This window comes from Dasypus novemcinctus, chromosome 22 (genome assembly GCF_030445035.2).
Source record: "Dasypus novemcinctus isolate mDasNov1 chromosome 22, mDasNov1.1.hap2, whole genome shotgun sequence".
NCBI lineage: Eukaryota > Metazoa > Chordata > Mammalia > Cingulata > Dasypodidae > Dasypus > Dasypus novemcinctus.
The window spans coordinates 47,788,388-47,816,091 of NC_080694.1; the positions used below are offsets into that span (position 1 = coordinate 47,788,388).

At 42.7% G+C, this 27,704-nt stretch overlaps 1 protein-coding gene across 5 annotated transcripts in view; it reads left to right on the forward strand.

Moving 5' to 3' along the window:
- The window catches only part of JARID2 (jumonji and AT-rich interaction domain containing 2), a 236,814-nt gene that overhangs the window by 107,207 nt on the left and 101,903 nt on the right, over positions 1 to 27,704 (forward strand). Inside the window, exon 1 of one of the 5 annotated variants that reach the window (XM_058285253.1) lies at positions 23,235 to 23,418. The exons of the other annotated variants lie outside the window; for them this stretch is intronic. Coding sequence (XP_058141236.1) covers positions 23,352 to 23,418 — 67 coding nt within the window. The 5' untranslated portion in view covers positions 23,235 to 23,351. Of the gene's footprint in view, positions 1 to 23,234; positions 23,419 to 27,704 lie in introns of those variants that run through there. 5 annotated transcript variants of the gene reach the window in all.

Here is a 27,704-nt window from a genome sequence, read left to right on the forward strand (position 1 = left end):
GGGCCTGTGTTATGGAATTCCTGTGTATCTGGAAGTGTACCTCTTCCAGGGAAGGTTGTTAAATGCATCCTTGAAACTTGCTCCTACCTGTTTTTATCCTGATGCCCCTTTTTAACTTGATTAGTATGATTCAGATGAAATCATCCACTGAAAACCATGTCAGTACATACTCTAGGGCAGCGACCGCCGTGGCGCTCTGTGTCTGCTGGAGTGATGGAGAAATGTGAATGAATGGACTGAATTCTGGTTTGTCCTTGCCTAGGGCAAGGAGATGAGAAGGAGGAGATTCTCTTCTGGAGAGTTTTTCCCTTTTGAGTCATTGTATGTGGGGTCCTTGATAGCTTGCCAGGATGCAGAATGACAAATTCCCTTATGTTTCCAGTTTCTTTTCCTGCCTGTTGAGTTGTAAGGTGATTTGTCTGGGAGCCCTTGGTTGGAACTGGTGTTCACAGATAAAGACCACTTGGTACTTTGTTTCCATGGTCCATGGCAGGGTTTTCAGAGATGATCTCTCTGAATTCCAGTTTACCTGCCCCCCCCCCCCCCCCTCCCCCATCAAGTTATGCCACTCTCTTCTCCCGGTATTGTGTGAACCCTTTTCTCCCACCCCCCAGGTTTTCTTCCGTGTGTCACTTGACTTTGGGGGTTCAGCCATGAAGGCAATAGTGGCTTGAGTATGGGAAAGACTTTGAGTTTCTTTCACGTTCCCAGATTCAAGAAATCAGGTATCATCCTGTCCTTAACAATAGTGGAATCCATTGCCATAAGTGTAAAATTTGGTCTCCTGCATGTTATTTTCCTCAGGAGACCTTCGCTTTTTATGCAGTTCTCCAGCGGCTAGGGAACCCACTTGTTGTCTGGAAACTCCTGTATCATGTTTGTTGTCATTGCTACATTGAACTTCAGCCTTTGGGGATGGGCGTGCTGGGGTCAAATGTCATGGTATCCTAGAGTCAAAGTAGAGGAATAGCTGCTATAATTTTCAGATTTTATTATGCTGATAAGGGATGCTTTTCAGGACTGGCAATGCTGTAGTGCTTATTTGAACTGAATTACAACGCATCCTTTTCAAACTGGCAAAAAATCAGCTTCCAGGAAGGTCAGTTAGCCTGGTGTCTGGGGTTTAATAAAGGTGAAATTTGGGTAAAAGTCATTTAAAAGGCAACCAGTGCTACAAGCAGCACTGGTAGCTCTCATTTTATTGGTGTAGTCAAAGAGCTCGATGGAAAGAATTCTAAGAGAAGTTGGTAAAGCCACCTCTACTGGAGTCATTGAAGACTTTAATTCTTGCACCACCTTCATAAAGAAAAGTTAGTGTTCACAGTAGTAGTTTGCTTTTCATCCTGATGAAGCTTCCTCACTCTCTTTCCTCTCTGGTATTTCTGAGAGACTAAGGTTCCTCTCTTGGTTGTGAAATTGCTGTCAGTGTGCCATTTTCTGGTGAATGTTCTTGTTTATTCTGGCAGTATTCCAAGACTACCTCTTTGTTATTCAGTATATTGGATTTCAGTAGTAGTTCTAGGTAAACTCATTTTGTTTTAGGAATAACTTTCTTAACGCTATCTACCATGCTGAACAAAGTACAGTTTCTTGTTTGGAGGCTACTGGAAACCTGGAAACTCCTGTAGGTCCCACATGCTCCAGGATCTTGTGAGTACCCTGCTCAGAGGGTTTTCTCCATCGAAAGCCAGGGCAGCAGTGAGCACCCAGAACTTGCTTGGACGATGTGGCTGTGAGTCTGGGTTTACTGCAAGCAGTGCTCTCCGCGGGTGTGTACGTGTGTGTACGTGTGTATATGGTCACATCAGTTTGAAGGGGTGCTTTATTATTTTATATTGTAAGTCATTGCTCATAAACAGAATGACCTAATCCTAAACTGTAAAATACAGCATATTTCTTTATTTAAAAATATTTTTATTGGTCTGTATCATTCATCCATGAACATGCATAAACAATAAATGCATAGTAACAGTTGTGAACCTAGGCAATGTGCATAGCATCACACGGCAAGACTCTCTTCTTGGGGAGGAGACTGTTGTCTTGTCTGAAACTGGGTGGGGCAGGGGGGGGGCGTCGGCTAGGGAAAGGGGGTTTCCGTCCCTCTGTCCCCTGTTGGATGCTGTGTAGCCATGGGCATCTTGGGTCCAGCCTTAGCTCTGAGAGTCCTGGATTTTTCACTGATAAGCTGAATAAAGTGCCTTGCAGGGCTTTTGTGAGTGTTATGCAAGATCCTGTTTATTTGGTAGTGACTTTCCTAAGGTCACATAGTTATTTATTTTCTGTGGCAATTTTTATTTGATCCCAGTGCTTATTTTCAACCACTGAATGAATGAAAATTATGCTACTTTTATAACAGAAGTGTTGAAAGCAAGGTGTTTAATTCCCGCCCCCCTGTCATTATATAAACAGTGTTGTTTCTGAATTTTTGCCTCTGCCACAGATTCCTTTGGAAAATCCAATTTTTCCCGCTTATGTTTTACACTTGCAGTAGAATGAGCTCAGCATAATTTTTATCTAATTTGAAAACAAATTGATGTGACTTCTGCTAACTCGCATGCTGGGGTGATGAGTCCTGGCATTTGTGTGAAGGGGGTTTGGTCTCTTGTCGCCAGCGTCACAGCGGCAGCTTGTATCTTGGCCCAGGGCTTAGCCGCTCCAGGGATGCGGGTCTAGTTAAGAGTAGTAATAACCCAAGTGGACAGAGATAGGAGAGACCTCATCTTTGTGCCATGCCATCGAGGTTTGCCGTCAGTCTTGCTTTTGTGGTTCTAAAGTGACAAGAAATGCATTTTTAAGCCCCTGCTAGAGGTAGTACATGTGAATGTTGGAGGATTGTCTGTGTAGGAATTGAAAGCATCGTTTGTTACAGCTTGTTGGTTATAGCCGTGCTACGATTTGCTGACTGTGAGCCTTCCATCTCCTTCCTGCTGTAGATAGACAGTGCCACTTTTTTGGCTGGAATAAATTGATGAAAGCCTAGGAAGGGACTGGCAGAGGCTGAGACCTTGGCCACTCTTTGAGGGCCCTTGCCCGCTGGGCCTGAAATTACGGACATTTAAGTAATAACATGGTACACAAATAATGAGTATACATAATTACACAGTAAGAGAGGGGAGCTATTAACTGTATTTGAATTTCATTTGCTTCCTATAAATGTCATCTGAGATCCAGCAAGCACTTTGGTCAGCTAAACGGTCTTGACTAGATTTAATGGAATGTGGAACCTTTTACTTAGTTATGATAAATAATTATTTATCATGCCTGTAGCTAATCTATATTGGGTGCTTACTGTTTGCCAGTTATTGTTCTAGCACTTTTACCTGCCTTTAAATCCTTTCAACTTCAGAACAGGACATTTTATAGATGAGAAAACTGCAGTGGAGTGGATTAAGAATATGCCCTCAAACCTGGGAAGTGGTGGAGTTGGGATAATTGAATTGGTAGTCAGGGGAATAAAAAAAAACAAAACAGCACTCCTTCAGATTTGTTACCCTTATTTTCAGTCATAGGCATACATATGCATTAATTACTTCTTTCTATTGATTCACCTGGAGATTTGTCTTTTTAATACTAATGTTTACCAGGCCCTCAGGTGGAAATCACAGGGTGGCCCAAGTCATCCCAGCTGTTGATGGGATGTGGGCAGGAGATTTTCTGGCAACTGCTGTTACTTTAGAAAAAGAGTTCTTAACCTTTTTTGTTCCAGGGACCCCTTACTAAGTCCACACTATCCTGTGTATTGTTTAATAAATATATCACACACACACCAACACATCCCAGAATGGTTTTTTTTTTTTAATTTCAGTTCAAGCTCATGGAGTCCTTGTTAAGAACCAGCGGCCATTTTGAGTAGAACTTTCAGTTCCTCCAAGTCTTTTAGGCTTTCTTGCAGGTTCCTGATCTTTATGCATTAACTCCTACAGATTCATATTGACAGGATTATATATAAACAGAAAACTAAAAAAAAAAAAGGGTTCCTTGTCCGATTAGTGAGAGTGTATTTCTGTAGCAGTATTTGAAATGAGTATCGTGGTGCATGAGTAGATGGTTACCTTTATTCCCTCAGCAAAGAAGGCCTGCAGTTCACTTTCAGATCTTTGAGGAATAAAGATGGTGCCTACTTGGGCAGGAAACTTTTTAAAATTTTATTTTATTCTGAAGCAGTGGGCCTACCATTCTGTGTTGCCCAGTCGTAGCTGCTGCTCTAAGGACTCGACTTATCCTCGGTGAGCTGTCTCTTCTCACTACCACGGCCGCAGGTGTGGGGGGGTGAGTAGGATTTCCCTAATACTTTACTCTCTGAGAATTTTCTTCCCCTGTCCTCTGTCCCTGTGTGTAAGAAAGCTGGGTGGAAAGAGGGGAAAACTATACTTAACGGAACACAGCTTAAATCTCTTCTTTGTTAAAAACCAGGCGTAGATGATGAACTGTGGTAGAGTTGAGAAGCCTTGATTTCTTTTCTCTCTGCAGCTGTGCAGAGAGAAAGTATGCAGATGAAGTATTCCTTGATAAAGCTTGCGTTTAGTAAATATTTAATTTCTTTTTTAGTAAGTGGTGTGCATTGATTGTCGTTGAAAACAACTAAAGTCAAGTTGCTTTATTTCACCCAATCTTTGGTGCCACTGAGTGATTCACCTTTATTTTGTGTTTATGCATTGTGCATCGTAATTGTAAGATGCTTTCTAAATATGCAGATGCGTGTTTTAACACAGAAAACTAAAAGTTGTTGATGTACAATAAAAGACTGTAGAATAAATTTCTCCAAAGCCCAAGAGGTATTGTGTGTGCATGTGTGTATGTGTGGGTTTGCTTGGCCTAACTTGAGGAGGCTAGCAGGGAGGCAGAATGAGCTACCAGGAGCAGCTTCATAAAAGAAACTGTATTTCCACGAGCCTTGGAAAAGGACCTTGAAAGGGTTGGAGCTTTCTGGGCAAGGGCTGGAGATTGGGAGAAGGCCGTGTTGGGATTAGGAGTGTCAAACAGATGATTGACATTTCGTTGGGAGTAGTGTCTGGAATGGCAGATTTCTGTCATCAGGTTTCTTATACTGTTCTGGGGCCAAGGGTTTGGCAACTCTTAACTGTATAACCCTTTTGCCACAGAGTTATGGATTGCTAGAGCAGGAAAGGACATTTAGAGGAATATAGGTCAAACTCATCCTTTTAGAGATAAAGAATTTTGTGCCTTGGTGATGAGCTTAACTGGAAGGAACGGACCATGCTGAAGAATGATTGGAACCAGAAATCCAATTTGAATGCAAGTGAAATGCCGGCAGGCCCAGTTGCTAAGCAGGTTTTCTGGGAGAGTTCACAGTGGGAGCCCCTGTGGAGGTTAATGTGCTGCTTTTTCTGGATACCTTGCTGTTTCCACCATCTACCCCTCCAGTTCTCTCAACCTGCCTGCACTATCTATTCTGTAAGCAGGCGCTGCTTCCTTGATGAGGTCAACATTCTCACCCAGAGTTGGACTGCCTTAGGAGGGGCAGAAGGTGGCAGGGCCCCCTGGCGGGAGGCTGTGCTAGGCACAGGTGACTGGGTGGCGTTTGGACCAGTGTATTTCTGCTTGTAACAGCTCCTTAAAAAAAGCTCAAATTTGAGGATAGGGGAAGGCAAGAAATTGGGAGATCGACCGGGTTTTGGAATTCAAAGCTGAATCCACTATTCCATGTTCTCTCTCTATAGCAAAATTTCTTGAAAGAAAATGTCTAAATGGTTCGTCTCCGTGTACTTTTTATTTATATTCATAATAATATCCCACCCCAACCCCCTTTTTGAATCCTTGAGGCCAGACTTCTATACCAGTTCACTTATCAAGGTCAGTAATTAACCTTGCTTGCCAAATCTAATTTCCAGTCAGTATGCACTTTTGTTGCCCATTCAGCAGTGTTTGCTACCATAGAACCTCTCTCGAACCAGACTAGTATGTCCACCTGCCTGCTTGGCGTTTGACCTCGTAGACCTTTTGAACTTACTGTGTTCCAAAGGCTGCTCCTTTCCTATCTGTTGTCAATAAATGGCAGTTCCATTCTTCTAGTTTAGGCCTCAACTTTGGAGATATGTTACTTCCCTCTTTTGTTCATACTTGCCTCCTATCTTTAGCAAAACCTGTTTATTCTAAACTCTATCTTCTAACTGAATCTCCGTGCTGCCACTCGTCCAAGTCACCATCTTGCACTGGTAGAGCCTCCCAGTGTCTGCCTTTGTAGCAGCCCCACGAATCCTTTAAAAATGCAAATTAATGCACGTTCGTGCATGCCAAGCCCCTGTTCCTGACTGTCTCCCCATCCCTCTGAGCCGGAACACACTTGATCCGATCTCACCCCTCTCTGTTCCTCCTGCTTTCCCACATACTCCGAGTATAATTTTGCCCCAGGGTTTTTGTTCTTGCCGGTACCTCTGCCTGGAACTTCCTCCCTTTAGCTCTCTTATGTGTTTTGATATCCTCACTGTATTGCACCTTTCTGTTCAAATGTCCCCTTACCTGACAGGTCTTTCATGAGCATCATATTAAATGTTGTACCTGCTTCTGTTGCACTTTAGCTCCTTGCCTTATTGTATTTTTGTACACAACATTTCAGGCGTGTGTTAGTTATTTGTGTGTGCAGACAGTTTGCGTGCCCACCAGCTGCGTGCACTCCTCCCTCTCCAGTACTGCTCCTTGCCATGCTGCTGATCGGCTGCACTCTGTTCACTGAGTGCTCCAGTTGCTCCAGTTACTGGAGATGTGTGCATACCCTAGCACCTGAGCCCCTCTGATCGCTACTCATGACATAATTTGCCTTTTGTCAGGGTGGGGTGGGGGGAAGGGACAATGACACAGACTTTTAGTCATAATCGTGAGTCTCAACTTCATAGAGATCCTTGGAATTGGGTCACCTTGTATCCTATACCCATTTTAGCAGGTTTAAAGGCACATTTCCTAATTTAATTCTCATAACATCATAATCGTACTATATTAAAATAATTTTATAGGTTAAGATATAGGGCCCAGAGATGTTGAGCCATAAAACCCAATTAGTGCTCCAATCAAGATTTGAACCCTGGACTGCTGAATCCAGATCTTGCATGCTTCCCTTCCCCCCTTTTAATAGAGTAAAACCTCTTATACTTTGTGAAATCATAGATCGAAAGTGTGCACCTGATAAGATTTGATACATGAGCACCTTTTACCAGTAACTTATTGTTAGATAAAAGGCTTTTCCATCCCCACCCTACCCCTTGAAAGTTTTCTCCTGCCCCGTTCCAGTTCAGTTGATGTCTTTTTAAAGTATGTATTTGTTTTCAAGGTTGTCAACACCACTGTCTCTATTTTTAGGAGCTTTTATGATTATACTTGGATATATATCATGTTTTCCCAGAATGTACCTGATGCCGGAGAGTGTGTGCTGGCGGGTGGGGTGAAGCACTTCCAGGCTAGAGCTCTGCATTGATAAATGCCGGGGTAGGAAATTCTGGTAACCAGATTTTCTCTCCGTGTCAGTGGCTGGCATCTCTGCAGTTCTGGTTCTAAGCTGCTGTGGACCACAAGTCATTACCAGTAAATACTTTTCTCTTGTAGCCCTTTAGCCAGCATTGTTATTACTCTTGAGTGCTAGGCTTGTTTAGCCTTCAGGTTCTATAGAACTGGTGTCCCAGACTTGGCATTCCAGGAAAAGTACTGTCTCCTATACAGTGAGTTTTAAGTGAGATTGGTTCTTATGAGGAGCTGATGATGTGCCTTTTTTAAACTAGGGAAGTTTTCGGGAAAATCATTCATGAAATACAGAGTTCTCCTTATAACCCTGTTATTAACACCTTGCATAGTGTGGTACGTTAGTTACAATTCATGAAAGAACATTTTTATAGTTGTCTTATTAACTATAGTTCATCATTTACAGTAGAGTTTTATTTCTGTTTTACTGCCCTCTGTTTTTTAAAATTTTTCAGTAGCAGGATTCATACAACCTACAATTTCTGCTTTAACAACATTCAAATATATAACTCAGTACTGTTAATTATGTTTAAAGAGCTATTCCCAGCGAAGAAAAGCCCAGGACGAGATGGCTTCACAGGTAAATTTTACCCAACATTCCAAGAAGAATTAACATTGATCCTGATTAAAAGTCTTCCAGAAAGAGGAAGGGAATGCTCCCTAACTCATAAATGTCTATGAGGTTAGCACCACCTTCATACCAAAGCCGGATAAGGATACCAAAAGAAAAGAAAATTACAGACGAATATCTCTAATAAACACAGATGCAAAAATCATCAACAAAATACTAGCTAACTGAATCTAACAGCACATCAAAAGAATTATCCACCATGATCAATTGGGATTCATCTCAGGTATGCAAGGGTGTTCAACATAAGAAAATGAATGCAATACGCCACATTAAGAGAACAAAGGGAAAAAACCCCACTTGATCATCTCAGTTGATACAGAAAAGACATTTGACAAAATCCAGCACCCTTTCTTAATACTCACAGCTAACATCATACTCAGTGGTAAAAGACCGACAGTTTTTCTTCAAAGATCAGGAAGACGACAAGGATGCCACTGTCACCACGGTTTTTCGTCATTGTACTGGGAGTTCTAGCTAGAGCGATTAGGCAAGAGAAAGAAATAAAAGGCACCCAAATTGGAAAGGAAGAAGTAAAACTTTCCTTATTTCTATATTCCCAGATGACATGGTCTTATATACAAAAAGTCCTGAAAAATACACAACACAGCCCTTAGAGCTAATTAAAAAAGTGGCACGTGACATGATCAAAAAGCAGAAATCACTAGTATTTTCATACTTATTACTGAACAATCTGAGGAGGAAATCAAGGGGGAAAAAAAATCCCATTTATAATGGCAAATAAAAGAAGGAAATATCTAGGAATAAATGTAACCAAAGATGTAAAGAATCTCTACACAGAGATCTACAAGACATTGCTAAAATAGAGAAGACCTAATTTGGAAGGACTTTCTGCGTTCATGGATTGGAAGACCAAATATTGTTAAGATGTTAGTTCTACCCAAAGTGATTTACAGCTTCAACGTAATCCCAATCAAAATTCCAACAGCCTTCTTTGAAGAAATGGAAAAGCCAATTATCAAATTTCTATGGAAGGGTAAGATGACCCAATAGCCAAAGCCATCTTGAAAAAGAACAAAGTTAGAGGACTCATAAATACCTGATCTTAGAACTTATTACAAAGCCATAGTAATCAAAACATCATGATACTGGCACAAGGACAGGCATATAGATCAATGGAATCATCAAATTGAGTACTCAGAAATCAAGCAAGCCTTCCATTTATGACCAACGGATTTTTGACAAGGGTGCCAAGTCTACTCAATTGAGAAGGAACAGTCTTTTTAACGGATTGTGCTAGGAGGATTAGATGTCCATGTGCAAAAGAACCCTACCTCACACTGTATCAAAAAACCATCTCAACCTGGTGATGATGGCTACAGGATGTAAAGGCATGTGCCAGCATATAGTGGTAGGACCACAAGTTTCTGTTTATTTTCTTAGTGCTGTGATGATTTTTATTTCATTTTAATTGTAGATTTTTGTCTTCTATATTAAACTGAAGAGTGTTTCCTTTTGTAGGTTTTTTTTTTTTTAAGCGGAGAGTGATATATTCAGTATTTGGACCTTCAACAAGTCTTTGTTCTCTTACTTGAATGGAATTAAACTTGGACATTTATTTATTGAGGCCACAGGGGTTTTCCTAAGCCAAAGACATGGAGGGGATGGCAGTTGAGAGGGTCCTGCCAGCGTGTTTATATGGTTGAACCTTTTGGGGACATGGTGGGGTTTTTGGGGCCCTTTGAGGTTAAGGGAGACTTCTTTGATAGGCATGGACTCTCGTTGGCCTGAACCTTGTTCTGTCAGGTGGTTTAGGGCAGTGCTTTCCAACCATCTTTCCTTCCCAGCAGAGCCGGAGGGTCCCGAGGGTCAAGAGCTGGTGCTGCTCTCAGGCTGAGGGACGCTGCTCGTCATCGAGATTCGCGTTCATTTTCACAGTCTTCCATCTCAAGGAAGGCCTGTGAGTTTTTTCTATATCTGATCCATTTCTTGATTTGAATTCTGGGATGTGTGTATTTACTGAACTTTAATTACTATGTGATTACATTATCATGAGGGGCTAGTGCAGTTTTGCTTTGCTTGTGAATTTCTTAAATCACACTTCTCCCGTATTCAGAGGGCCTTTTGTTTAGTTATTGGCAATAACCTATTATGACTTGACCGACATTAAGGTCCCCTGAGGTCTATCTTTAAAGCCAGGAGAGTGATTGCTAGATATGCTTTTGGGAAATGACACTACAGCCCGTAAATTCCTGCCTTTACAGTTTCTTAACCTTACCTGCTGCCGAGTCTTATGCACTCCTGGTTTCCTCCATATTATCCAGGACCCTTCAGCAGAGGCCTAAATGAAGCTTCATAATTTCTTTCCTGAAGACCATGAACCTGTGCTGGTCACTCATTTGAGGAGGTGTGGGGACTACGGATGAGGGAGGCCCCAGCTGTTTTATAATCTTAGACTTGGTAACAAGGACAGAGGGGTCCCAGTGTCAGCCCGCCTGGCTTTGTAAACCAGCCAGTCTGTCCTGTGTTGTGCCAATGGCTTCCAAGGAGAAGCTGTGCCTGGTACCTTAGGGATGCTCATGACTCCTTCACATTGTGCTGTTTCCTGCCCTGTTAATGCTGGTCCTGTGTCTTAGATCTTGTGTCTAATGACACATTCAGCGCTCTCTACACTAAGCTCCTTCTGTACACAGCTCTTCTTCCTGTGTTATCTGTCCCTGCCCATATTTTCTGGGTCACTCCTTAGCACCATTTTCCTTCTGCAGGTAGGTTGGCTTTTTTCAGTTATGGCACGAGGGAGGGACTATCTGAGCTGAAGGCTCCCAGGCCAGCTTCTAGTGCTCTCTAAAGTGGCTGTTTCCTCCATCCTTTCTCTGGTCTGATGCATGAAGGCAGCCCACCTTAGGTACATTTAACTTCGATCCAATTGCTGATAGGTGTATGTATTAAATAAGTTGTGGGTTTACAGAACAGCCATGTCTACCATCCTGCACTGGTGTGGTTTGTTACAGTTGATGAAAGCACATTTTTATAATTGTACTATTAACTGTAGTCCGTGGTGTAGCCTAGGGTTCACTGTTGATGCTGTTTCATGGATTTTTTAACTTGTATTTTATTTTAGAATAATATATATATATTAATATATCCTTACATTTCTCCTTTTTAACCACGTTGGTAGACATATTTCAGTGCCGTTAATTACATTTGTAGTGTTGTGCTACCATCACCATCCATTACCAGAACATTTCCATCATTCCAAATAGAAAATCTGTACGTTTTAAGCTTTAACTCCCTACCTATTCCCTATTGCCACACCGTTTCCCGGCAGCCTATTTTCTAGATTCTGACTGTGAATTCGTTCATTCTAATTATTTCATTTCAGTGAGATACTACAATATTTGTCCTTTTGCATTTGGCTTGTTTCGCACAGCACGATGTCTTCAGGGTTCACCCTTGTCGCCTGCATTGGGACTTCATTCCTTTTTACGGCTGTATATACATGTTTTATATATGTTCTATGTATTTAACACACTTTCCTTATCCACTGATCTGGTTGATGGACAGTTGGGTTGCTTCCATCTTTTGGCAGTTGTAAATGATGTCACTATTATTATCGGTGTGCAAATAACTGTTCTCATACCTGCTTTCAATTCTCTTTCAAATTCTTTTGGGAATATATACGCAGAAGTGGCATTGCTAGGTCATGTGGTAATTCTATACTTTCTAAGGAACTGCTATAAACTGTCCTCCACAGCAGCTGCACCATTTTACATTCCCACCAACAGTGAACACTTATCTCTTTCTCAACTGTTAATTATGAACCTCTTTTGCCTTCCGAAAGGATTGGGGCATTCATGCAGGGACCTATAATTTTGAATTTGTGCATTTTAGAGTGGTACCTTACCTCCTCTAAATTGATTCTAGAATGCTGCCAGGTTCTTTCCAGATGTGGCATGATTAGGGCAGGTGACACATGACTGTACTCTTGTATATTATCGGTTTGGCATGCAGGAAGCCTGGTAACTTTGAGAGCGATCTACATTCTAAATGGCCTATTCTCTTCCTTAGAGGCTTTGCTCTGTTGCACTGGCACAGGAATTTACCCAAATCAGACTCTTTGTTACTAGCCTTACTTGAAAAGGGCCTTTCCAGTTTGCTCAGTTGGAAAGTGTTACAGAGTTTTAAAGGGTGAGCTGGAAGGCTCTCAGCTGGCACTTTCTGAATCCCTCAGAGGAAAATATTGGCAAACTCTGTACTCTCTGTCTGAACTCTTCTTATAATTTGCGAAGCCAAGAGTTACGAAGCTGTCGCCCCAGGCCAGGTTTAATTGTGTGGGGGAATATGTTATCCATGCTAAGACAGAGGGCTATTTTCAGATTATATAATAACACTGTACCTCTTTCTCCCCCCAATTCTAGTGTTTCAAAGAGATCTTTGGGTGATCTGGGCGATCTTCATGTCACTGAAAGGAGTAGAAGTGTGTAGTCAATGCAATTTACAGTGTACTCCCAGTTTTTCTGGGGAGCTCTTTCTCCAGAAGATGCACAATATTTGAAATGTACTTCTGTGCATAACTTTGATATATTTTCTATTTTACAGTTTAATTTAAGAGAAAGTGCTGGGGCAGTTTATTCAGTAGGTATTTAGATGTTCTTCCTTCTTTGGAAGATAGCCTTTTGAAATATTTTGCTTTTTTCCTATGGCTTCAGGGGACAAGATGCTGAAATAAAGGAGCAGGACCTTGCAGTCACTTTGTCATCCCGTTGGCTGCAGTCTGGCCGACTTGGATTTTGATCTGTTGATGTGAACGAGGCATGAATTTGCAGGAACTCTACCTACCTAGGCTTCCAGAATGTCTGGAGAATGCACCCTCAGAGAATTTTAGGATAGGCTTTCTTAATCCGTTCCCCTTGCCCTTCCCTGCAGCCCAGGAATTCTGGGACAAAGATGCCTCTTGTGGCTCTGGCAACACTGTGCAGCCCACTTCTGGTGCTTCTGCCCTCTTGGGGTCTCCCTTTATGGAGGAATTCCAAGGGAATAGGTTAAGATTGCCATCAAGTGGCCACTCTTGGTAGTGGATGGGAGGGTACTGGCTACCACTGCCAGTGGACACATCTTCCTTCATTTACTTAGCCCCTGTGGGAAAACAGTCAAGCTCAGGAGTGTTTTCTCTCTGAGGAGTTGATGGGGCCCATCTCCCTTTCTTTCTTTCTTTTTTTTTTTTTAAAGCAACATCTGTGTTTTTTATATCCTTTTAAAGAAGTTACCTATGTGAACCCAAACCTCACCTTCCCTTGCTGCCTGCAGAACTGAAGGCAGGCTTAGTTGCAGTGAGCTAACACAAGGGCCCGGGAAGATAGATTCCGGGGGGAGTGGGGAGCGGGGTTCCTGTGAGCTTGAACTGAGGGAAAAAAAAATCAACTTACTGTCTTTATTTTCTCTGACCTCTAACTGAAAACTAGCATTTCCTTCCCTGATGAAGTTACAATAGTGTTCATTTCATATCACATTACAGTTGTTGCATATCTCAAGAAGTCGCTTACTTCAAAATGACAGTAGCTGTTAGACCCAGTGCTAGTTGAGTATCATAAAACCATCCACCGCTACATTCTAAGACGGGGTCCATGGTTTTCACCCTACTGGGAAAGGGGTCTATAGAACAAAAAAGGTTAAGAACTCCTGCTCTCGAGGCTTACTGGAGAAAATTGATGGGCATTCGCCCTTCTGCCTGGGCACAGATATTTGGCCCTGTGGCCACAGTCTTCCAACTTTGGTTGCTCTGCTAGTGGAAATTGGCAGGGAGCTTCATGCCGTCATTCCTGAAAGGATGGCCCTAGTTCTTCCAGGGGTTAAAGGAGCACACAAACCTGATACCTCCATTGCGTTGGGGCTCCTCTCCTTGGAGCGGCATAATTTTTTGTTGAAAGATGGTATGTCTAAGGATTAATGCGATGATTGGTTCTTGGAATTAGACCGTAGCCTAGAACTTTGGAGAGTAGCGCTGCAGTTCTGACCCAGCTAGAAGGAAGTTGCCTGTTTTTCACTAGGATGTCCCATTCCTAGCATTTGGAAGCCGTTTGCATATGTAGTGTCCTCCCACCAATGTACAAAACTCTTGATTCTGCAGGCTCTGAGGGAATTGGAGGAGCATTTCTGAGCTGATGCATGAAATCAGATCTGTGCCATCTGGGCTGAAGTTGGGAAACTAGACACAGGGTGTGTGGGCGGGGTCAGGCACTACCAAGTACGTCAGCATGGTGACAGAGCCCTAGAACAGGGTCAAGGAAAGCTTTTCAGAAGTGATTGAGGCCATGTTATGTAATCATTCAAATTACAATAAATCAGAATTCCTGCATGCTAGCCATTTAAAGTATTATCAAGCTCATCAAAAAATTGATACAGTGGAACAAATCTGCTGACAAATTGAATTCTAATTCTAGTTCTCTCAGTTCTGGATGTCATCCCTTTATTGTTATTCCCCTTTTGTAAAATAAAACACTCCAAAAGTTTTGGACAAGCTACTAGGGATCCCTTCCTTCCAGTTGGTTTTGTTTTTGTGTCAAGTGGTGTGCTGGTGTTTATGGCATCCAACTTGATAGATCCACTGTGCTTTGGGTTAGGAGATATTTTGTTGGTTTTAGGGAATTTGGAAGGAAGAGTATAGGATGGGGTGCCCCGTTATTCTGGAGGAAGTTTGTTCGTTGGCTATTTTCTCTTCCTATAGTATGTGCACACTGTACTCCCCTCCTCTCCCAGGCAAGCGAAACAGGAGTTCAGGTTTCCCTCTAGAATTGAGAATGAGTAGTGTGTGGGTGTGCTAGAGAGGGAGAGGGAAAGAGGGGAGGGAGAGCGAGAAGGAGCCAAGGCAGCGAGCCCAGAGTCATCTGTGTGTGGGTTCACACCTCTTTGTGCCTGTAGCCTTGAGGGTTGCAGAATGTGAATCCAAGTCAGAATAAATTCACAGGCCACTCTTTTTGTTCATAGGTGTTAGTTGATCATTGTTGACCTCTGAGCCCTTTCTGCACCCTCAAGCAACACATCGGGATCGCTAAAACCTTGTATAAGGAGTAATTGCTTTGTGAACAGTTTTTACAGTTTTTAGTTTTCTGAGCAAGCTTGTGGCTTTTTAATGATTCTACTCTGTTTTCCCTTCACCCTTGATTTAAAAGCAAGACTGATTACCACCTTGAGCCATCTGCTGTTCAGTTGAAGGGGATTTGTCAGCTTGCTGCTCCATTTGCCCCTCTTCTCCTTTTCACTCTGCCCCCTGAAAAGAAGTCACGGTCTGTCTGACTTGTCCTGTTTACTGGTCTGAGCGCTGAGCAGAGGATAGCAGAGATGGGGATGCCCTGCTGCTGATTGCAGACTTGACAACAGGGCCTGAGACTAAGCACATGAAAAAAATCTAAGTCAACGTTGACGTTCCTGTGATGAGCTGGTCTATCATATGGTAGCCACTAGCCATGTAATTCTTGAGCTTTTGAAACCTCGTTGGTGTGATTACAGGACTGACTTTTTTGGTTTTATGTAAACTTTAAAAGTTGCCTGTGGCTACATAATACCTAATTTAGATCGTGAAGCTATATAAAGACAGAGCACAGTGGTGAAATTCTTTTCTCTCATTCTTGTGCCCTATCTCCCCCACCTCCCCTAGGAAGTAACTCTTGTCATTCTATATAGCTCTCTTTTAGCTCTTCTCAGGTATTGGTAACAATTCTGACAACATAATACACTATTAAAATTTTATTCAAATGCCTTTTAGTGTTGAACAGTTCTAGAATGTTTTTTTGCCTGTGCTCTTCATGTCACCATACTGATAATATTCTTCACTATAGTATAATGGTATAAATATTTGGCCTCAAAATCATGTCTGCTTTTGCTCTTCACATTATCCAGGCTGTTCATTAGCTCCACATATGCGATGTTTAACGTAGCATTTATTTCCATCATCAAGTAATTCTTTTCTGATTGGCTACTACTTCCTCCTGTCAACACTCTCAATTTACTTGTGGCATCATTTAAGTAATAAAAAAAAGTTCCCCCTTACTATATTATTTACGTAGTTCATTTCTATTGGAAATTTTAGGAAATTCTAAAGATGATTGCTACCGGAGAGAATAGTGTTTATTATTATAAGTTTTATTTCCTTCTGGATTGCTTGCTAGACTCCTCTTCCTCCTCCTCCTCCTCCCAACTGCAATCATTTTGTGCATTAGAATATCTCTAGTTTAAAATATTGAGTCTTTCCCCATGTTACTAAGTTTGGGGAAAATGCGATTTTAAAAAAAGTGCAGTATCGAAGAATATATATTTAGGCTTTTAAGGAAATTGCCACAAAGAATACACACCCAGTTATTACTGGTGATTACTCCCAATGTGTTGGGGCTTGGATAATTGCGCATCATAAAAAAGATGTTTAGGATTAAGAGTAATTCTGACTTTAAACATTTTAGGAACAAAATTAGAAGTACATGAAAGACTGGAAACTGCTTTAGATACTGAAATACCATGTCTCAAATATAAAAAGACCTGAAAAGTTGTGATTATTAAAAGTTTTAATGTCAGAAGAACAAATAAAGAGTTGTTTTGTTTATGGTTAGATTTTGTATTCATAACAAAGAACTCCTAATTTTGAACAGTGAATGCTAAGAACAGCCTGGTTTAATGTAAATTAAATAAGGTATTCCTAGCCAAATAATTTTAAATTTAAAAATTCTTTGAAACATTTTCCTCTTTTGGAGGAAAACCTTGAATATGGAGTCAGATGCCTTTGAGTGCTTACTGGCGTCTCCAAAATAAAGACCCTGAATTGGGCTGGAGGAGTAATATATTCTTCCAATGGTATTTGTTGTGTTATCAGCTGTTTTATCTAGGCAACATGGTAGGTTTTGAGGGTTACGAAGACCGCAGATACTCTCTTCAATGGACTTGACCGCCAGGGGCCTGTTGCTTTGTAGGTGTTGGTATCATATTGAAGCAGTACCTGGAAATTTGTTGTTGGGTGTCTGTGTCACTGACGGTTTTTCTGGGGGAGATAAACACCAGGGCTCAGAGAAGAGGAAGAGCTTCCTGGACAGACAGAGGGGAGATTCCAGGTAGAGGCAACAGCATGTGCAAAGCTACTGTGGACTGAGAGATCAAGTAATGGGGAGAGGGAAACGGACTTTGGCCCAGTGGTTAGGGCGTCCGTCTACCATATGGGAGGTCCATGGTTCAAATCCCGGGCCTCCTTGACCCGTGTGGAGCTGGCCAGGCGCAGTGCTGATGCGCGCAAGGAGTGCCGTGCCACGCAAGGGTGTCCCCCGCGTGGGGGAGCCCCACGCGCAAGGAGTGCGCCCGTGAGGAAACCCGCCCAGCGTGAAAAGAAAGAGCAGCCTGCCCAGGAATGGCGATGCCCACACTTCCCGTGCCGCTGACAACAACGTAAGCGGACAAAGAAACAAGACGCAGCAAATAGACACCAAGAACAGACAACCGGGGGAGGGGGAAATTAAATAAATAAATAAATCTTTAAAAAAAAAAAAGTAATGGGGAGAATGTGTCATTTGCTACACGTAGGACCCTAGCCAGCTACCACAGTGCCTTTATGGAATAGGGTGAGATGTCTCTAGGTTTCAAAACCAGGCCATTCATTGCTAGGCAGTCCACATGCAACGGGGATTTATTTATTTTTTTAATTTCATTTACTTCAAACCCATCCTTTGTGCTCACTGTCTGCTACCTCTGCTCCTTCCTCTTTGTATGTCTTGTTGTGTTTTCTTTTTTGTGTCTCTCCATTGTGTTATCTCATCACATCATCTTGTTGCATCACCTTGCCATGCCAGCCCATCATGTCAGCTTGCTGTCTTGCTCTTCTTCTTTAGGAGACCCCAGGAACTGAAGCTGGTACCTCCCGTGTGGTAGGCGGGCATCCAACTGCTTGAGCCATAGCCACTTTCCAGGAAGCTGATTTTTGTTTTAAAAAATGGATGTAGATACAATTTATACCAATGATAGAAAAAATAAAATAGAAGAAATAATTAAAATAAGCTGTTTTGAATGTGCTTTCGTCTGATTCTTTAGAGATGCGGAATTAATGAATTAGTTTATTATATACTTTCCAAGGTGTTAGCATCCATTACCAAGGTGCTCTCTAGAAATAGTCTGATCACAGTTGCAATGTATGAATATAAGTTGTGTCAGAGTGAGAAATTTTGAACAGGTGACCTTAACTCAAGCTGTTTCAGTTTATTTTCAAACACAAGTTTTCCATTTTTTCAGTATTCCTAAGAAGGTAAAATGACCATGTTGTGATTCTGGTTTAATTGTATTTTACACTTGCATGTGTTATTTTTCTCCCCAAATTTTGATAATCTTCTTTACCTTGGCTTCATTGCTGTCTTTACTTTTTTCAAGTCATTAATCGAATCACTTAAAAGTGTACTAAACACTAAAGCATGTTTTAACTTCTGTTTTTCTGACCAAATAATGGAAGGTATGTTGAATAAAACATTCTGTTGTTCACTAGCATGTACGCATAAATCCATTAGAAAGAAAGCTCTTACTATGTACCACAACCACTTTAACATATGTAATTATATTTTTGTGTTCCTGGCAACCAGCAGCATTGTATTTATTTTCATTTAAGATGAAGAAATTCGGAGGCAGAGAGGTTCCATTGATTTTCCTTAAAGTTCCACACCGAATGAATGGTAGATTTGAACTAGGGAACTTTTCTCCAAAGTTCCTCTGTAAGGCTCTGAACCTCGAAGACTTTTAGTGCAAGGTTCTTAAAAAATAAAGCATTATACAAAAATTTTTTTCATGGACTATTATCTTTATTTTGTGATAGCTTCTGAATTGGAACTTTCTGGTTTGATTGTATTGCCATTTTATTAGTATTAGTGAATAAATCCATAGCAGCCAAGCTTATTCCACTAGTTAAATATATAGTCACCCAAATATATGCTGTGTTCTTGTAATGGTTGGTATTACTTTTTAACCTGGTTGGCTTGAGGGCCAGCCACATCCGCAGAACACTTCAGTGCTGTGGGTGCTGCAGGAATTGCCAAGTCCCCTTGGAAGAAGTCCAAGCCAGACTCTGTATGTATCCAGTTCTGCTTAGTGGCCGTGCATTAACTTTTATTTCAGTATAATGTGAACAGGTGATATTTATATTTTGACTCTAGTGTGCCCAAATATAACTTATTCCTGAAAGTCAAATAATAGCATAGAGGATCACATTTCTGCACCAGCTTTCGGCATAATCGAGGATATGATCAATCCCATGTAATATGACCCAAATAACAATATCCTTAACATCACATGATCTGTGGAGTGTGAGCACTGAAATCCTATCTTTTTTATATGAAATTCTCAGGCTCCACAACCCTGCTTGCTCTCTTGCTTTCACACCCCTCCTTTATAAAGTTGCAGGCAGTAGCTTGTATGTGAGCAGGAAGTTGAAGAGCTTCTTGAAACTGACATGAAGGATAAGGGGGAATGAGTATTCCTTGGTTTGCCACCAGGGTATAGGCTTCTGGTTCTCTAGCCCTCAAGGTGGGCTGGCCGACTTTCTTGATTGGCTACGTAAATATAACAGAGTCTTACGCGAAACAGCAGGCTCTTTAATCAACATAGAGCATTATTGGGTATCCAGATTTGATTAAGACTTGCAAACAAATTGCTCTCTCAACTTTATAAAAATCCTCGATTGAGGTTTGCTCGGGTCATATATTTTCAAAATGCTAAGTGCATCTGATGGGGCTGCTGGCGTCTGCCCAAGTCGATGTGAACGCAATGGTTGTGGGCCTGGGTATATGCTTGATTTTGCAGCTCTTAGAAGAAGAACACGGAGGGATCGGGCTCATGTCCTCAGATGTCCTGGGGTGTAGGTGATAATTAGGTGGATGGCAGCCATGGATCCGGCTGGCTCCAGAGCATTTCTTTGGAAATGAGATGCTTTCTGAATTTCTGACCTCTTCTGAAGCAGCAATTTGAGCAGAGTGCCTTGCTCTCTGGTGTCTTGAGTAATCAAAGGTCTTTATATTTAAATACCTAGAGATTACAGTGACACATTGCTGATACATAAGCAAAAGTTGATTTAATCTGCTTTGGAAACCAGTTTGCCATGATCTTGTAATTTGAACATTTGCCTACCCAAGGATTTACACTAGAAATCCACCAGGACATCTAGGAGAATACTGCTTTGCAGGAGACAAGCTGAGGAATGTTTGTACCATTAGTTCCAATAACAAAAAAGAACTAGTGGCAATTTAGATTCCCTTGGACAGAGGGATCAAAAGAAATTGTGATATATTTTATGCAGTGGAGTAATATACATTAATGTAGATGAATGAGCTAGAGAACTAAGCAAAAACATCGTATCTTAGTAAATAATGTTGGGTATTAAATGTAGTCTACTGTGACTTCACAGTATGATTATGAAGACCATTTTTGTGTGTAAAGTTTGTGATCACAATATAAAGCACAGTAAATAATTTAGTCATATGCATTTGTGATGTTAGTTTAAAAATAATGGAATGGACTGGGAGCACATAGGTAATCTTTTAGATAATATTTTAGTAATTGGGTAACCAAATTGCTAGTGATTTCATACAGTATTCCTTATATTATTAAAAGTAGGGTAGACTAAAGTTGATAATATTCAGGTAGTCTTCATTCAAGAAGTGTGCCTTGCCTATGATTTTGGAACACTGAAATCTAGCTAGTAGTGTTCCTGTCGTCATTTAACATGAAACAAATATTCTTGGTTTTCCTTTTCTACCCTCTCCTGTTCAGTGTTTAAAATAGTCCTACACGGAACCTAGTTCTCAGTTTTATTCTTTGACTTCCTGAAGGTACTATTAGTCTAACCTGTTTGCATGTCTCCACTTTAGCAGATGACCAACCTTTTATCTAAGCAGTCCAAAGATATTTAAGTTCAGAAAGATTTTTTTCCAACCCTCCTTCCCACAGGCCAGCATGGATACCCAAGGCCGCCACAGAATTCATGCTGTGTACTCAGGGAAGTCAAGTCTCTGGCCAACCTCCTGTTTGGCTTTTTTGTCTTTTAAAATGGAAAGAACGTGTACATTTTTAGAGCTGAAACGAAGAGAAGGAAGCAGTGGAGGCCGGAGGAGGGCAGAACAGAAGGAGCACAGACGCTGTTGACGGCTGGAGCTCTGGAGCCTGTGTCCCCTCTTGGGGTACTGGGAGCTGGGAAGAGACAGGGTTGGCCCATGACCCTCAGACTTCCATTCTGGGCAGTGGTTTCTACTTTTTACTGGTCCTGAGAGTTCTGCTTTTTTACTAACTTTTAAAAAATCAGATTACAGTATATCAAAGCAGCTCCCTGATAATCTCCTTTCCTGTTCTCTGCTTTTGGTGCGTTTGGTTAATGAAGGAGCCGAAAGACAAGTCACAGCGGAAGGAAGAGGGAGTAAACCAGACAGTTATCCCCTGAATGTCCTTTCGTCCACTTGAACGATGGTCTCTGCCACTGTAGAATCTGCTTCCCTAGAGAGTTCTGCAGAAGCTTCCCTGTTGAGCTCACTCTGGAGAGGACATAGAGGAGGGGTCCCCAACCCCTTAGACCCCTTAGGTTCTTTAGGGAGTTGTATCTGAGCATGTCTTTTGGATGTCTTTTGACTCAAGAGGATCTTGGTCAAGAACCAAACCTGCAGGAGTCTGTTTCCTCCTCTACAGAGTGAGGGATTCTACTGCATGAATCTCTAAGGCTCTGTTGTAAACTCTGATTTTAATGCCGTAGCTCTCACGTTGAGATGAGGAAAGTCTGTCCCTACCTCATGATAAAAAGTATTAAAAGTGGCGCAGGTAAGATGAACCTTCATGATTTAGGAACAGGAGGCTGCCGTCGTGGGAATACTCAGTGGCTTTGGGGTCAGACAGCCCTGGGCACCTGCCAGCTAGGTGTCTATCACACAAAGCTGATGTCACCCCTTAGGGTTCAGGTGGGGTCTAAATAAGTTCAGGGGTGTAAATATTCGAGAACAGGAGCTGCTCATTTGTAGTTGAAGACAACAACAAACAAGCAACACACTAAAAGTAATAGCATGGGCACGCTTTCCCTTGGATGTGGGTTTGCACAGGGCGTTGCCACCATATATTTTTCCCCTTGAAAGGGCACAAAGAGCAGAGTGTGGGGTGGCGGTCAGAGCATGTGTTTTGGACGGTACCATTGCCAGCCGAAGTTGAAAAGCTTCAAAAGAATTGACTTTAAAAATCAAAAAGCTTATGACTTATGAAAGGAGCTGTGTGCTCCCGTTGTCCGAGGCGGGGATGCTGGCCAGACCTCAGTTGGATTCTTGCCTTATTCACCCCTCCAAGCAGCTGCCAGGCCGGCGAATCTTGTTCTGTGAAAGATTCCCAGGAAACAATGAGGGAAAGCAGCCTCTGTTTTATTAGATTAGATCAATTTATGTGCCTGGGGCGGGGCCGGGGCCGGGCTGGGGGAGGGGTGTCCTGGGCTGGGGGCGGGGAGGGCGCCGCGGCTGTGTCTGCGGAGCATCATTAGGTCATTTCAGACGTGATGAAGCACTGTGGGGGCTGCAAGGGGGTTGGGGGCTGGGGGGAGCTGGGGCTGGGGTGTGGGCGGGTTGGAGGAGGCGGCGCCTGCAGGAGCATGTGGAAGGAGATTTCTGCAGTCTGTCTGGAGCGCTGCCCAGGCTTCCCAGCCAAAAAAAACAAATAAAAATAAATAAAAGGCAAGTGCTGAACGACACAAATTATGATATTAAGAAGGGAGCCTATTGAAAATGTGTCTTTGAGTCCGCTCTCTGTGGGTTTGGGGTATGTGCCTTTTGGTGGGGGGGGCGGGGGGGCGGTCTGAGAGACCGGGCTTGCCGAAGTGCAGAACAATTAAACTGAACCACCCCTTCAAAGGAGGCCCCCAGTCCCCGTGGCCCCCCACCTCAGAAATCCTGTAATTCCGATTTGTCTGCATTGCGGGTTGGGGAGCTTGTGGGATGAAAACCAGGCATTCTTTTCCCTTTTTCTCATTTTAATTTATCGGGGGGCGGGGGGGGGGCAGCCCGGAGAGCCCTCCTCGACGCCTTGGGCTCCCTCCCCTCCCCATAAATAACCTCCTCCCCGCCGGTGTCCCCTCCCCCTCGGCCCCAGTGCCTTTCCGGCTGTCCTATTGCGCGCTGAGGCTGCACTGCCGCTCGCTGATTACGTACAGCAAGGATTGTTGACAAGTGCTCGGGAGCCTGCCTCGCCGCTCGCCCTCCCTCCCTCCCTCCCTCTGTCCTCCTTCCTCTCTCTGTCTCTCTGCAATGATCCGGCTCTGAGGATGGCTGCTCCACGGGTCTGTCAGGTGCAGTTTTTGGTGGCTTATCTTGAGGAGCCTGGGATAGAAGGTCTGTTCCTATAAATAAAATAAAAACCAGATAGCTCTAGATTTGTCTCAGGCCGCTATGGCTTTTGTTGGAGAAATAGGCCTTTGTGGGTTTCCCTGCTGGGGTCTTCATTAAATCCATTATGGATGGCAAGGTGCTATATATGAGTATGTGAAAAGTGTTGCGATTTGCTTAATATTGTTATTCTTTTAGCTTTGATATCCTCCCTAGGGGCAATGGTGGCTCCTGCAAAGGCACTGTGGAAATTTACAAGAGAGAATTAATGCCGCTCCTAAAGCTTTGAGCTCTGTTGACCATTTTGGCCAAATCTGCAGTTTTAACCAGGCTCGTGTGAATTTAAGACATTTCTCTAGGGACTCAATGCCATCCAGCTATGGCTAGTCCCTTTATTTTATTGCCAATTTATTTGATCATTTCCCAGCATTTAAAAATAGATGTTTGATTAAAGTTAATTAGTTCATGCCCAGTACGGTGCTTTGCTTAGTTTTATTAAGAGCATGTATTTTCATTTCCCTCAGTCCTCTTTTTATCTACCTCTTGCCTTCTTCCTTTGAAAGATGGAGGAAACTGAGGCATGTAAATGGATACTAAGCATTTTGTCCACAGTCCTCAAGTGATTCTGGGTTAGACCGTAGGACAATTAAACTTCAGGTGCTCTCGATTCTTCTCCTGTATTTTCTGCCTTTCTCCATGTTTGTATGCTCTCCTGTGAGCACATGAATTTTGGGTGCTGACCATTAGGTGCCTCCAATCTTGGCAGGTTCCATTGCCACATTCCTATAGTTCTGCTTTCTGTGCTGCTTCCTTTATATTTCAGAATTGGAAAGGACGCTGCTCGGGGAGGCCTTTCTGAACTTTAATGCTAGCTTGCTGTCAGCAGACTTAAAAAATTTTTTTTTTTTTTACTTTGAATAGACCACTTAATCCTTTTGTAATATATTCATCTGAAAAGTGGTGTGTGGTTGATTTGTCTGTGTGAGATAACATGGGAACTGGGAAACAACTGTGCCTCCCAGTCAAACAAAACATAACCTAGAACTCGAAAGGGCCCATTTTTATTGTTTTGGGGGAGAAATGTGGCTGGAGCAGTTTTAGGGGGTAAGAGTATGGCTGTTCACTTACCCACTGATTGTTATCTTAGAGTACAAAGTATTATGGAATTTACTCATTCCCTTGTCACAGACAAGTACACAAACTGGTCACTTCATGGTATTTGGTTGATTTGAGTTAAAGCTAGCTTTGCTTACCTTTGTAGGGACTTGTTAGTACTTGAGAGCCTGTTTCTGTTGGCAATTTTTAGTTGGGTTTATGGCATGATTATATAAAACTTTTAAGGCATATGTGTGTGTGTGTGTGTGTGTGTATGGTTCATATATATTGTAATTAGGGTGTCATTGGCTCTCTGTAAACATGCTATAACTATGGAAATCTCCCTTTGAAAAGCACAAATTCCAGGATTTGTAAAATCAAATTTTGACATGCCAGTTTTTTTGGGGAAAAAAAAAAGTGTTGGTCTCATTTATCTATGAGAAACTATTCTCCAAAAGCCTTGGTGTTTAGCTCCTCTGGCTGTAGCTGTAAGTTCCCATGCTCTGCAATGATGCCATTGTTCTGCTCTGCGTTCTGCACACCAGCCCAAGCCTAGGGGTGCCTTTAATCACCTTTCTTCTGAAGGTGGAAGGCAGCTTTTGAACAAGGGGTGGTGGCCCAGGCCCTCTGTACTGTGGAGCCCTCTTACCTGGCTGCCAGGAGGGTGAGCCGGATGCCCCAGGGGTTGCCGGAGATCCATGCTCTCGGTGGGCAGCTGGCTTGCCATGCTTGTGTTTGACCGGCCTGCCAGCCTACAATTAAAAGGACCAGGAGGAGTGATGAGGGATGGGCCAAGAGGAGTTAGGACGCGTGGATGTGAACGTAGAGCTCCTTGTTGTAGAGCCATGTGGGTGTTTATGATTCAGTAATTATTATCCAGTAAATACTTACTTGTTCTGATTTTATTAAAACCATGTTCAGGATAAAGAACGAGTGAAGAGGAGGAGAGTGGAGGGAGGAAGAGTCCTTGTCCCAAAGAAGTAAGGGAGCTGTGCCAAAGCGCACATTTTGCTCACTGTTGTGATCAGTAGAGTTTAAATAGCTTCTGGGTTGGTCCAGGTATTTTTCCTAGAGATCACGGCTCCGTCCTTCTGGGAGATTTTTGCACCTGCCTGAAGTTCACCTGGTAGCTTTTTTGTTATGGGTGGAGCCTCTCTGCTGAGACTCTAGGTTAGGATGTGGGAAACAGAGCTTTTGTCTTCCCATTGGTGCTCAGCTGGTCAGGGGTTTCGACAGCCTTAATTGGGCTGCTGGAGCAGAGGCAGAGCTGCATTCTGCCTGTAGGTGTATTTCTTTTGTGGTTCAAGGTGAGCAAATGCCTTCTTGTCTCAAGGGTTATCTGTCTCTCTTGCTCTCAGGGTTTCTCAAATTTGGTCATTTGCTTGATTCTGAGTTAGGAAAAAGGACAGATCTCATTTTCCCCCTTGCCTGCCTAGTGGTCCACCTTGTCCATGTCAATCATTGTCACTGTGTCAGGTTATCTACCACATTTTCTCAGAAACCTGGGGATTCCAGGGTGGTGTAGATGGCTGAGAGGTCTGTGGGGAAACTGTCTGGTGGGTATGAAGGGCTCTTGTGGGAGTATTGATTTCTTTTCTCCAAATGGATTTACATTAAGAAAAATCTGTATTCCCTCTGTATCTTGAGGCCATTTTGAAGGGCCAGCCCTCTTTGTGGATTCCATTTCCACTGGGACTCTCCGTGGTGGATGTGAGAGTAGACAAAGGGGAGCCCTGGTCTGCTCAGGGGCCAATTCTCACGAGAGACAGGGATAGTTATTATCCATCAGCCGAGGTGTTAAACCATTTTCATTTGCGCTTTGCTGGCCATGAGTCTGTCAGTGGCCTCTGCCTGAGACTGCCATTTGTTTCCAACCTCATCAGGGTTTTGATGTTGCTGGACTAGCTTGGGCTCCGCTCCCCCCTGCCCCAAGCCTTAGGCTTCACCTGAAGCTTACTTAGCTGCTCACCTGAATGTGGAAAATTGGGTTTAAACTCCGTAGTTATGGCCCAAGCTATGTCCTCGCTGGCATCAGAATGCCTACCCTGTTTGAAGAGCAAAAAGAATGCACAATTTTCTTCTGTCCTATTTTTGGGACGTTTTTCTGTCATTTTGGAATTTGAGTGGAAATAGGAGCTTTGTTTTCCATTAGCAATGGAGGCATTCCAAATACCTCAGAGAGGACCCTCCTTCAACCAAGGAAATCCTTTAAGTTTTCTCTTTAAGTGCAGCATCTCCCCGGCGCCCTCCCCGCCCCAAACAAAAAACAAAACAAAACAAAAAACAAAGCCACTAAGAAATTGCTGCTGAAAATGAAAGCTCTCTTTGGCTGCTTGACTGTTTAATATGTAATGTGATACCTTGTCTCACAATGACAGGGTGACAGACGGCCCTGGCTCTAGAATGCAGAATTACCTTTTGTGCTGCTTCTCTACAACAAAGCTAAGCACATTGACTCTCCCTCATATGCTAATTACTTTGGTGTGCTCCAGATGTTTTAGAAACACTGGAACAGCTTCAAAGGTCTCCTTGTTTTTCCCCCTTTTTAACCCTATTTTTGGCTTTGCCTTTGTGGACTAGAGAGGCATTAGATCTTCCTTTGACTTTGAATTCTGTGTGTGTAGCTAATGGAAAGACTAGTTAAACTTCTTTGTGTCTAAAACATCATAAAATTATAAGCACTGGATGTTCTAGTTCTTTTCCTGTTATTTGGAAAGAGTTATCTTCTGTCTATATGCTTGTGTTCTGAAATCTGTATTCATCAAATGCTTAGCAAAAGTTCCTTCCTCTAAAGTAATCTTTGGCCTAATTTGCGTTTATATTTTTTCCAGTCCCCTCCATGTTCAAACGGCTGTCTTTGGTCTCAAGGAAGAACATATTTAGCCCTCTTTTCTGCTGCTATTTCAGCTTCAGGAAGAAGCCAGTTTTGTTGCATTGCCTTGTGTGGCTCTGGGAGCCTTTTCATGTCTTGTTAATTTGGGAGGCGGGATGGAAAACTCCTGAATTTGCGGAGCCCTTGATGACCAAGTTTGGTTTCCTTCCTTGGACGTCCTCAGCTTGTGAGAATGGATCCTGCTTTGTGGTGGCCGAGTGGTCCCAGCCTGTGTCACGCTGCTCCCGTCAGCTGCTGAGTGACTAGCTGGGGTTGCAGACATGGCCCCCAAGCCGCCTTTGCCACAGCGATTTGGAGTTTTCAG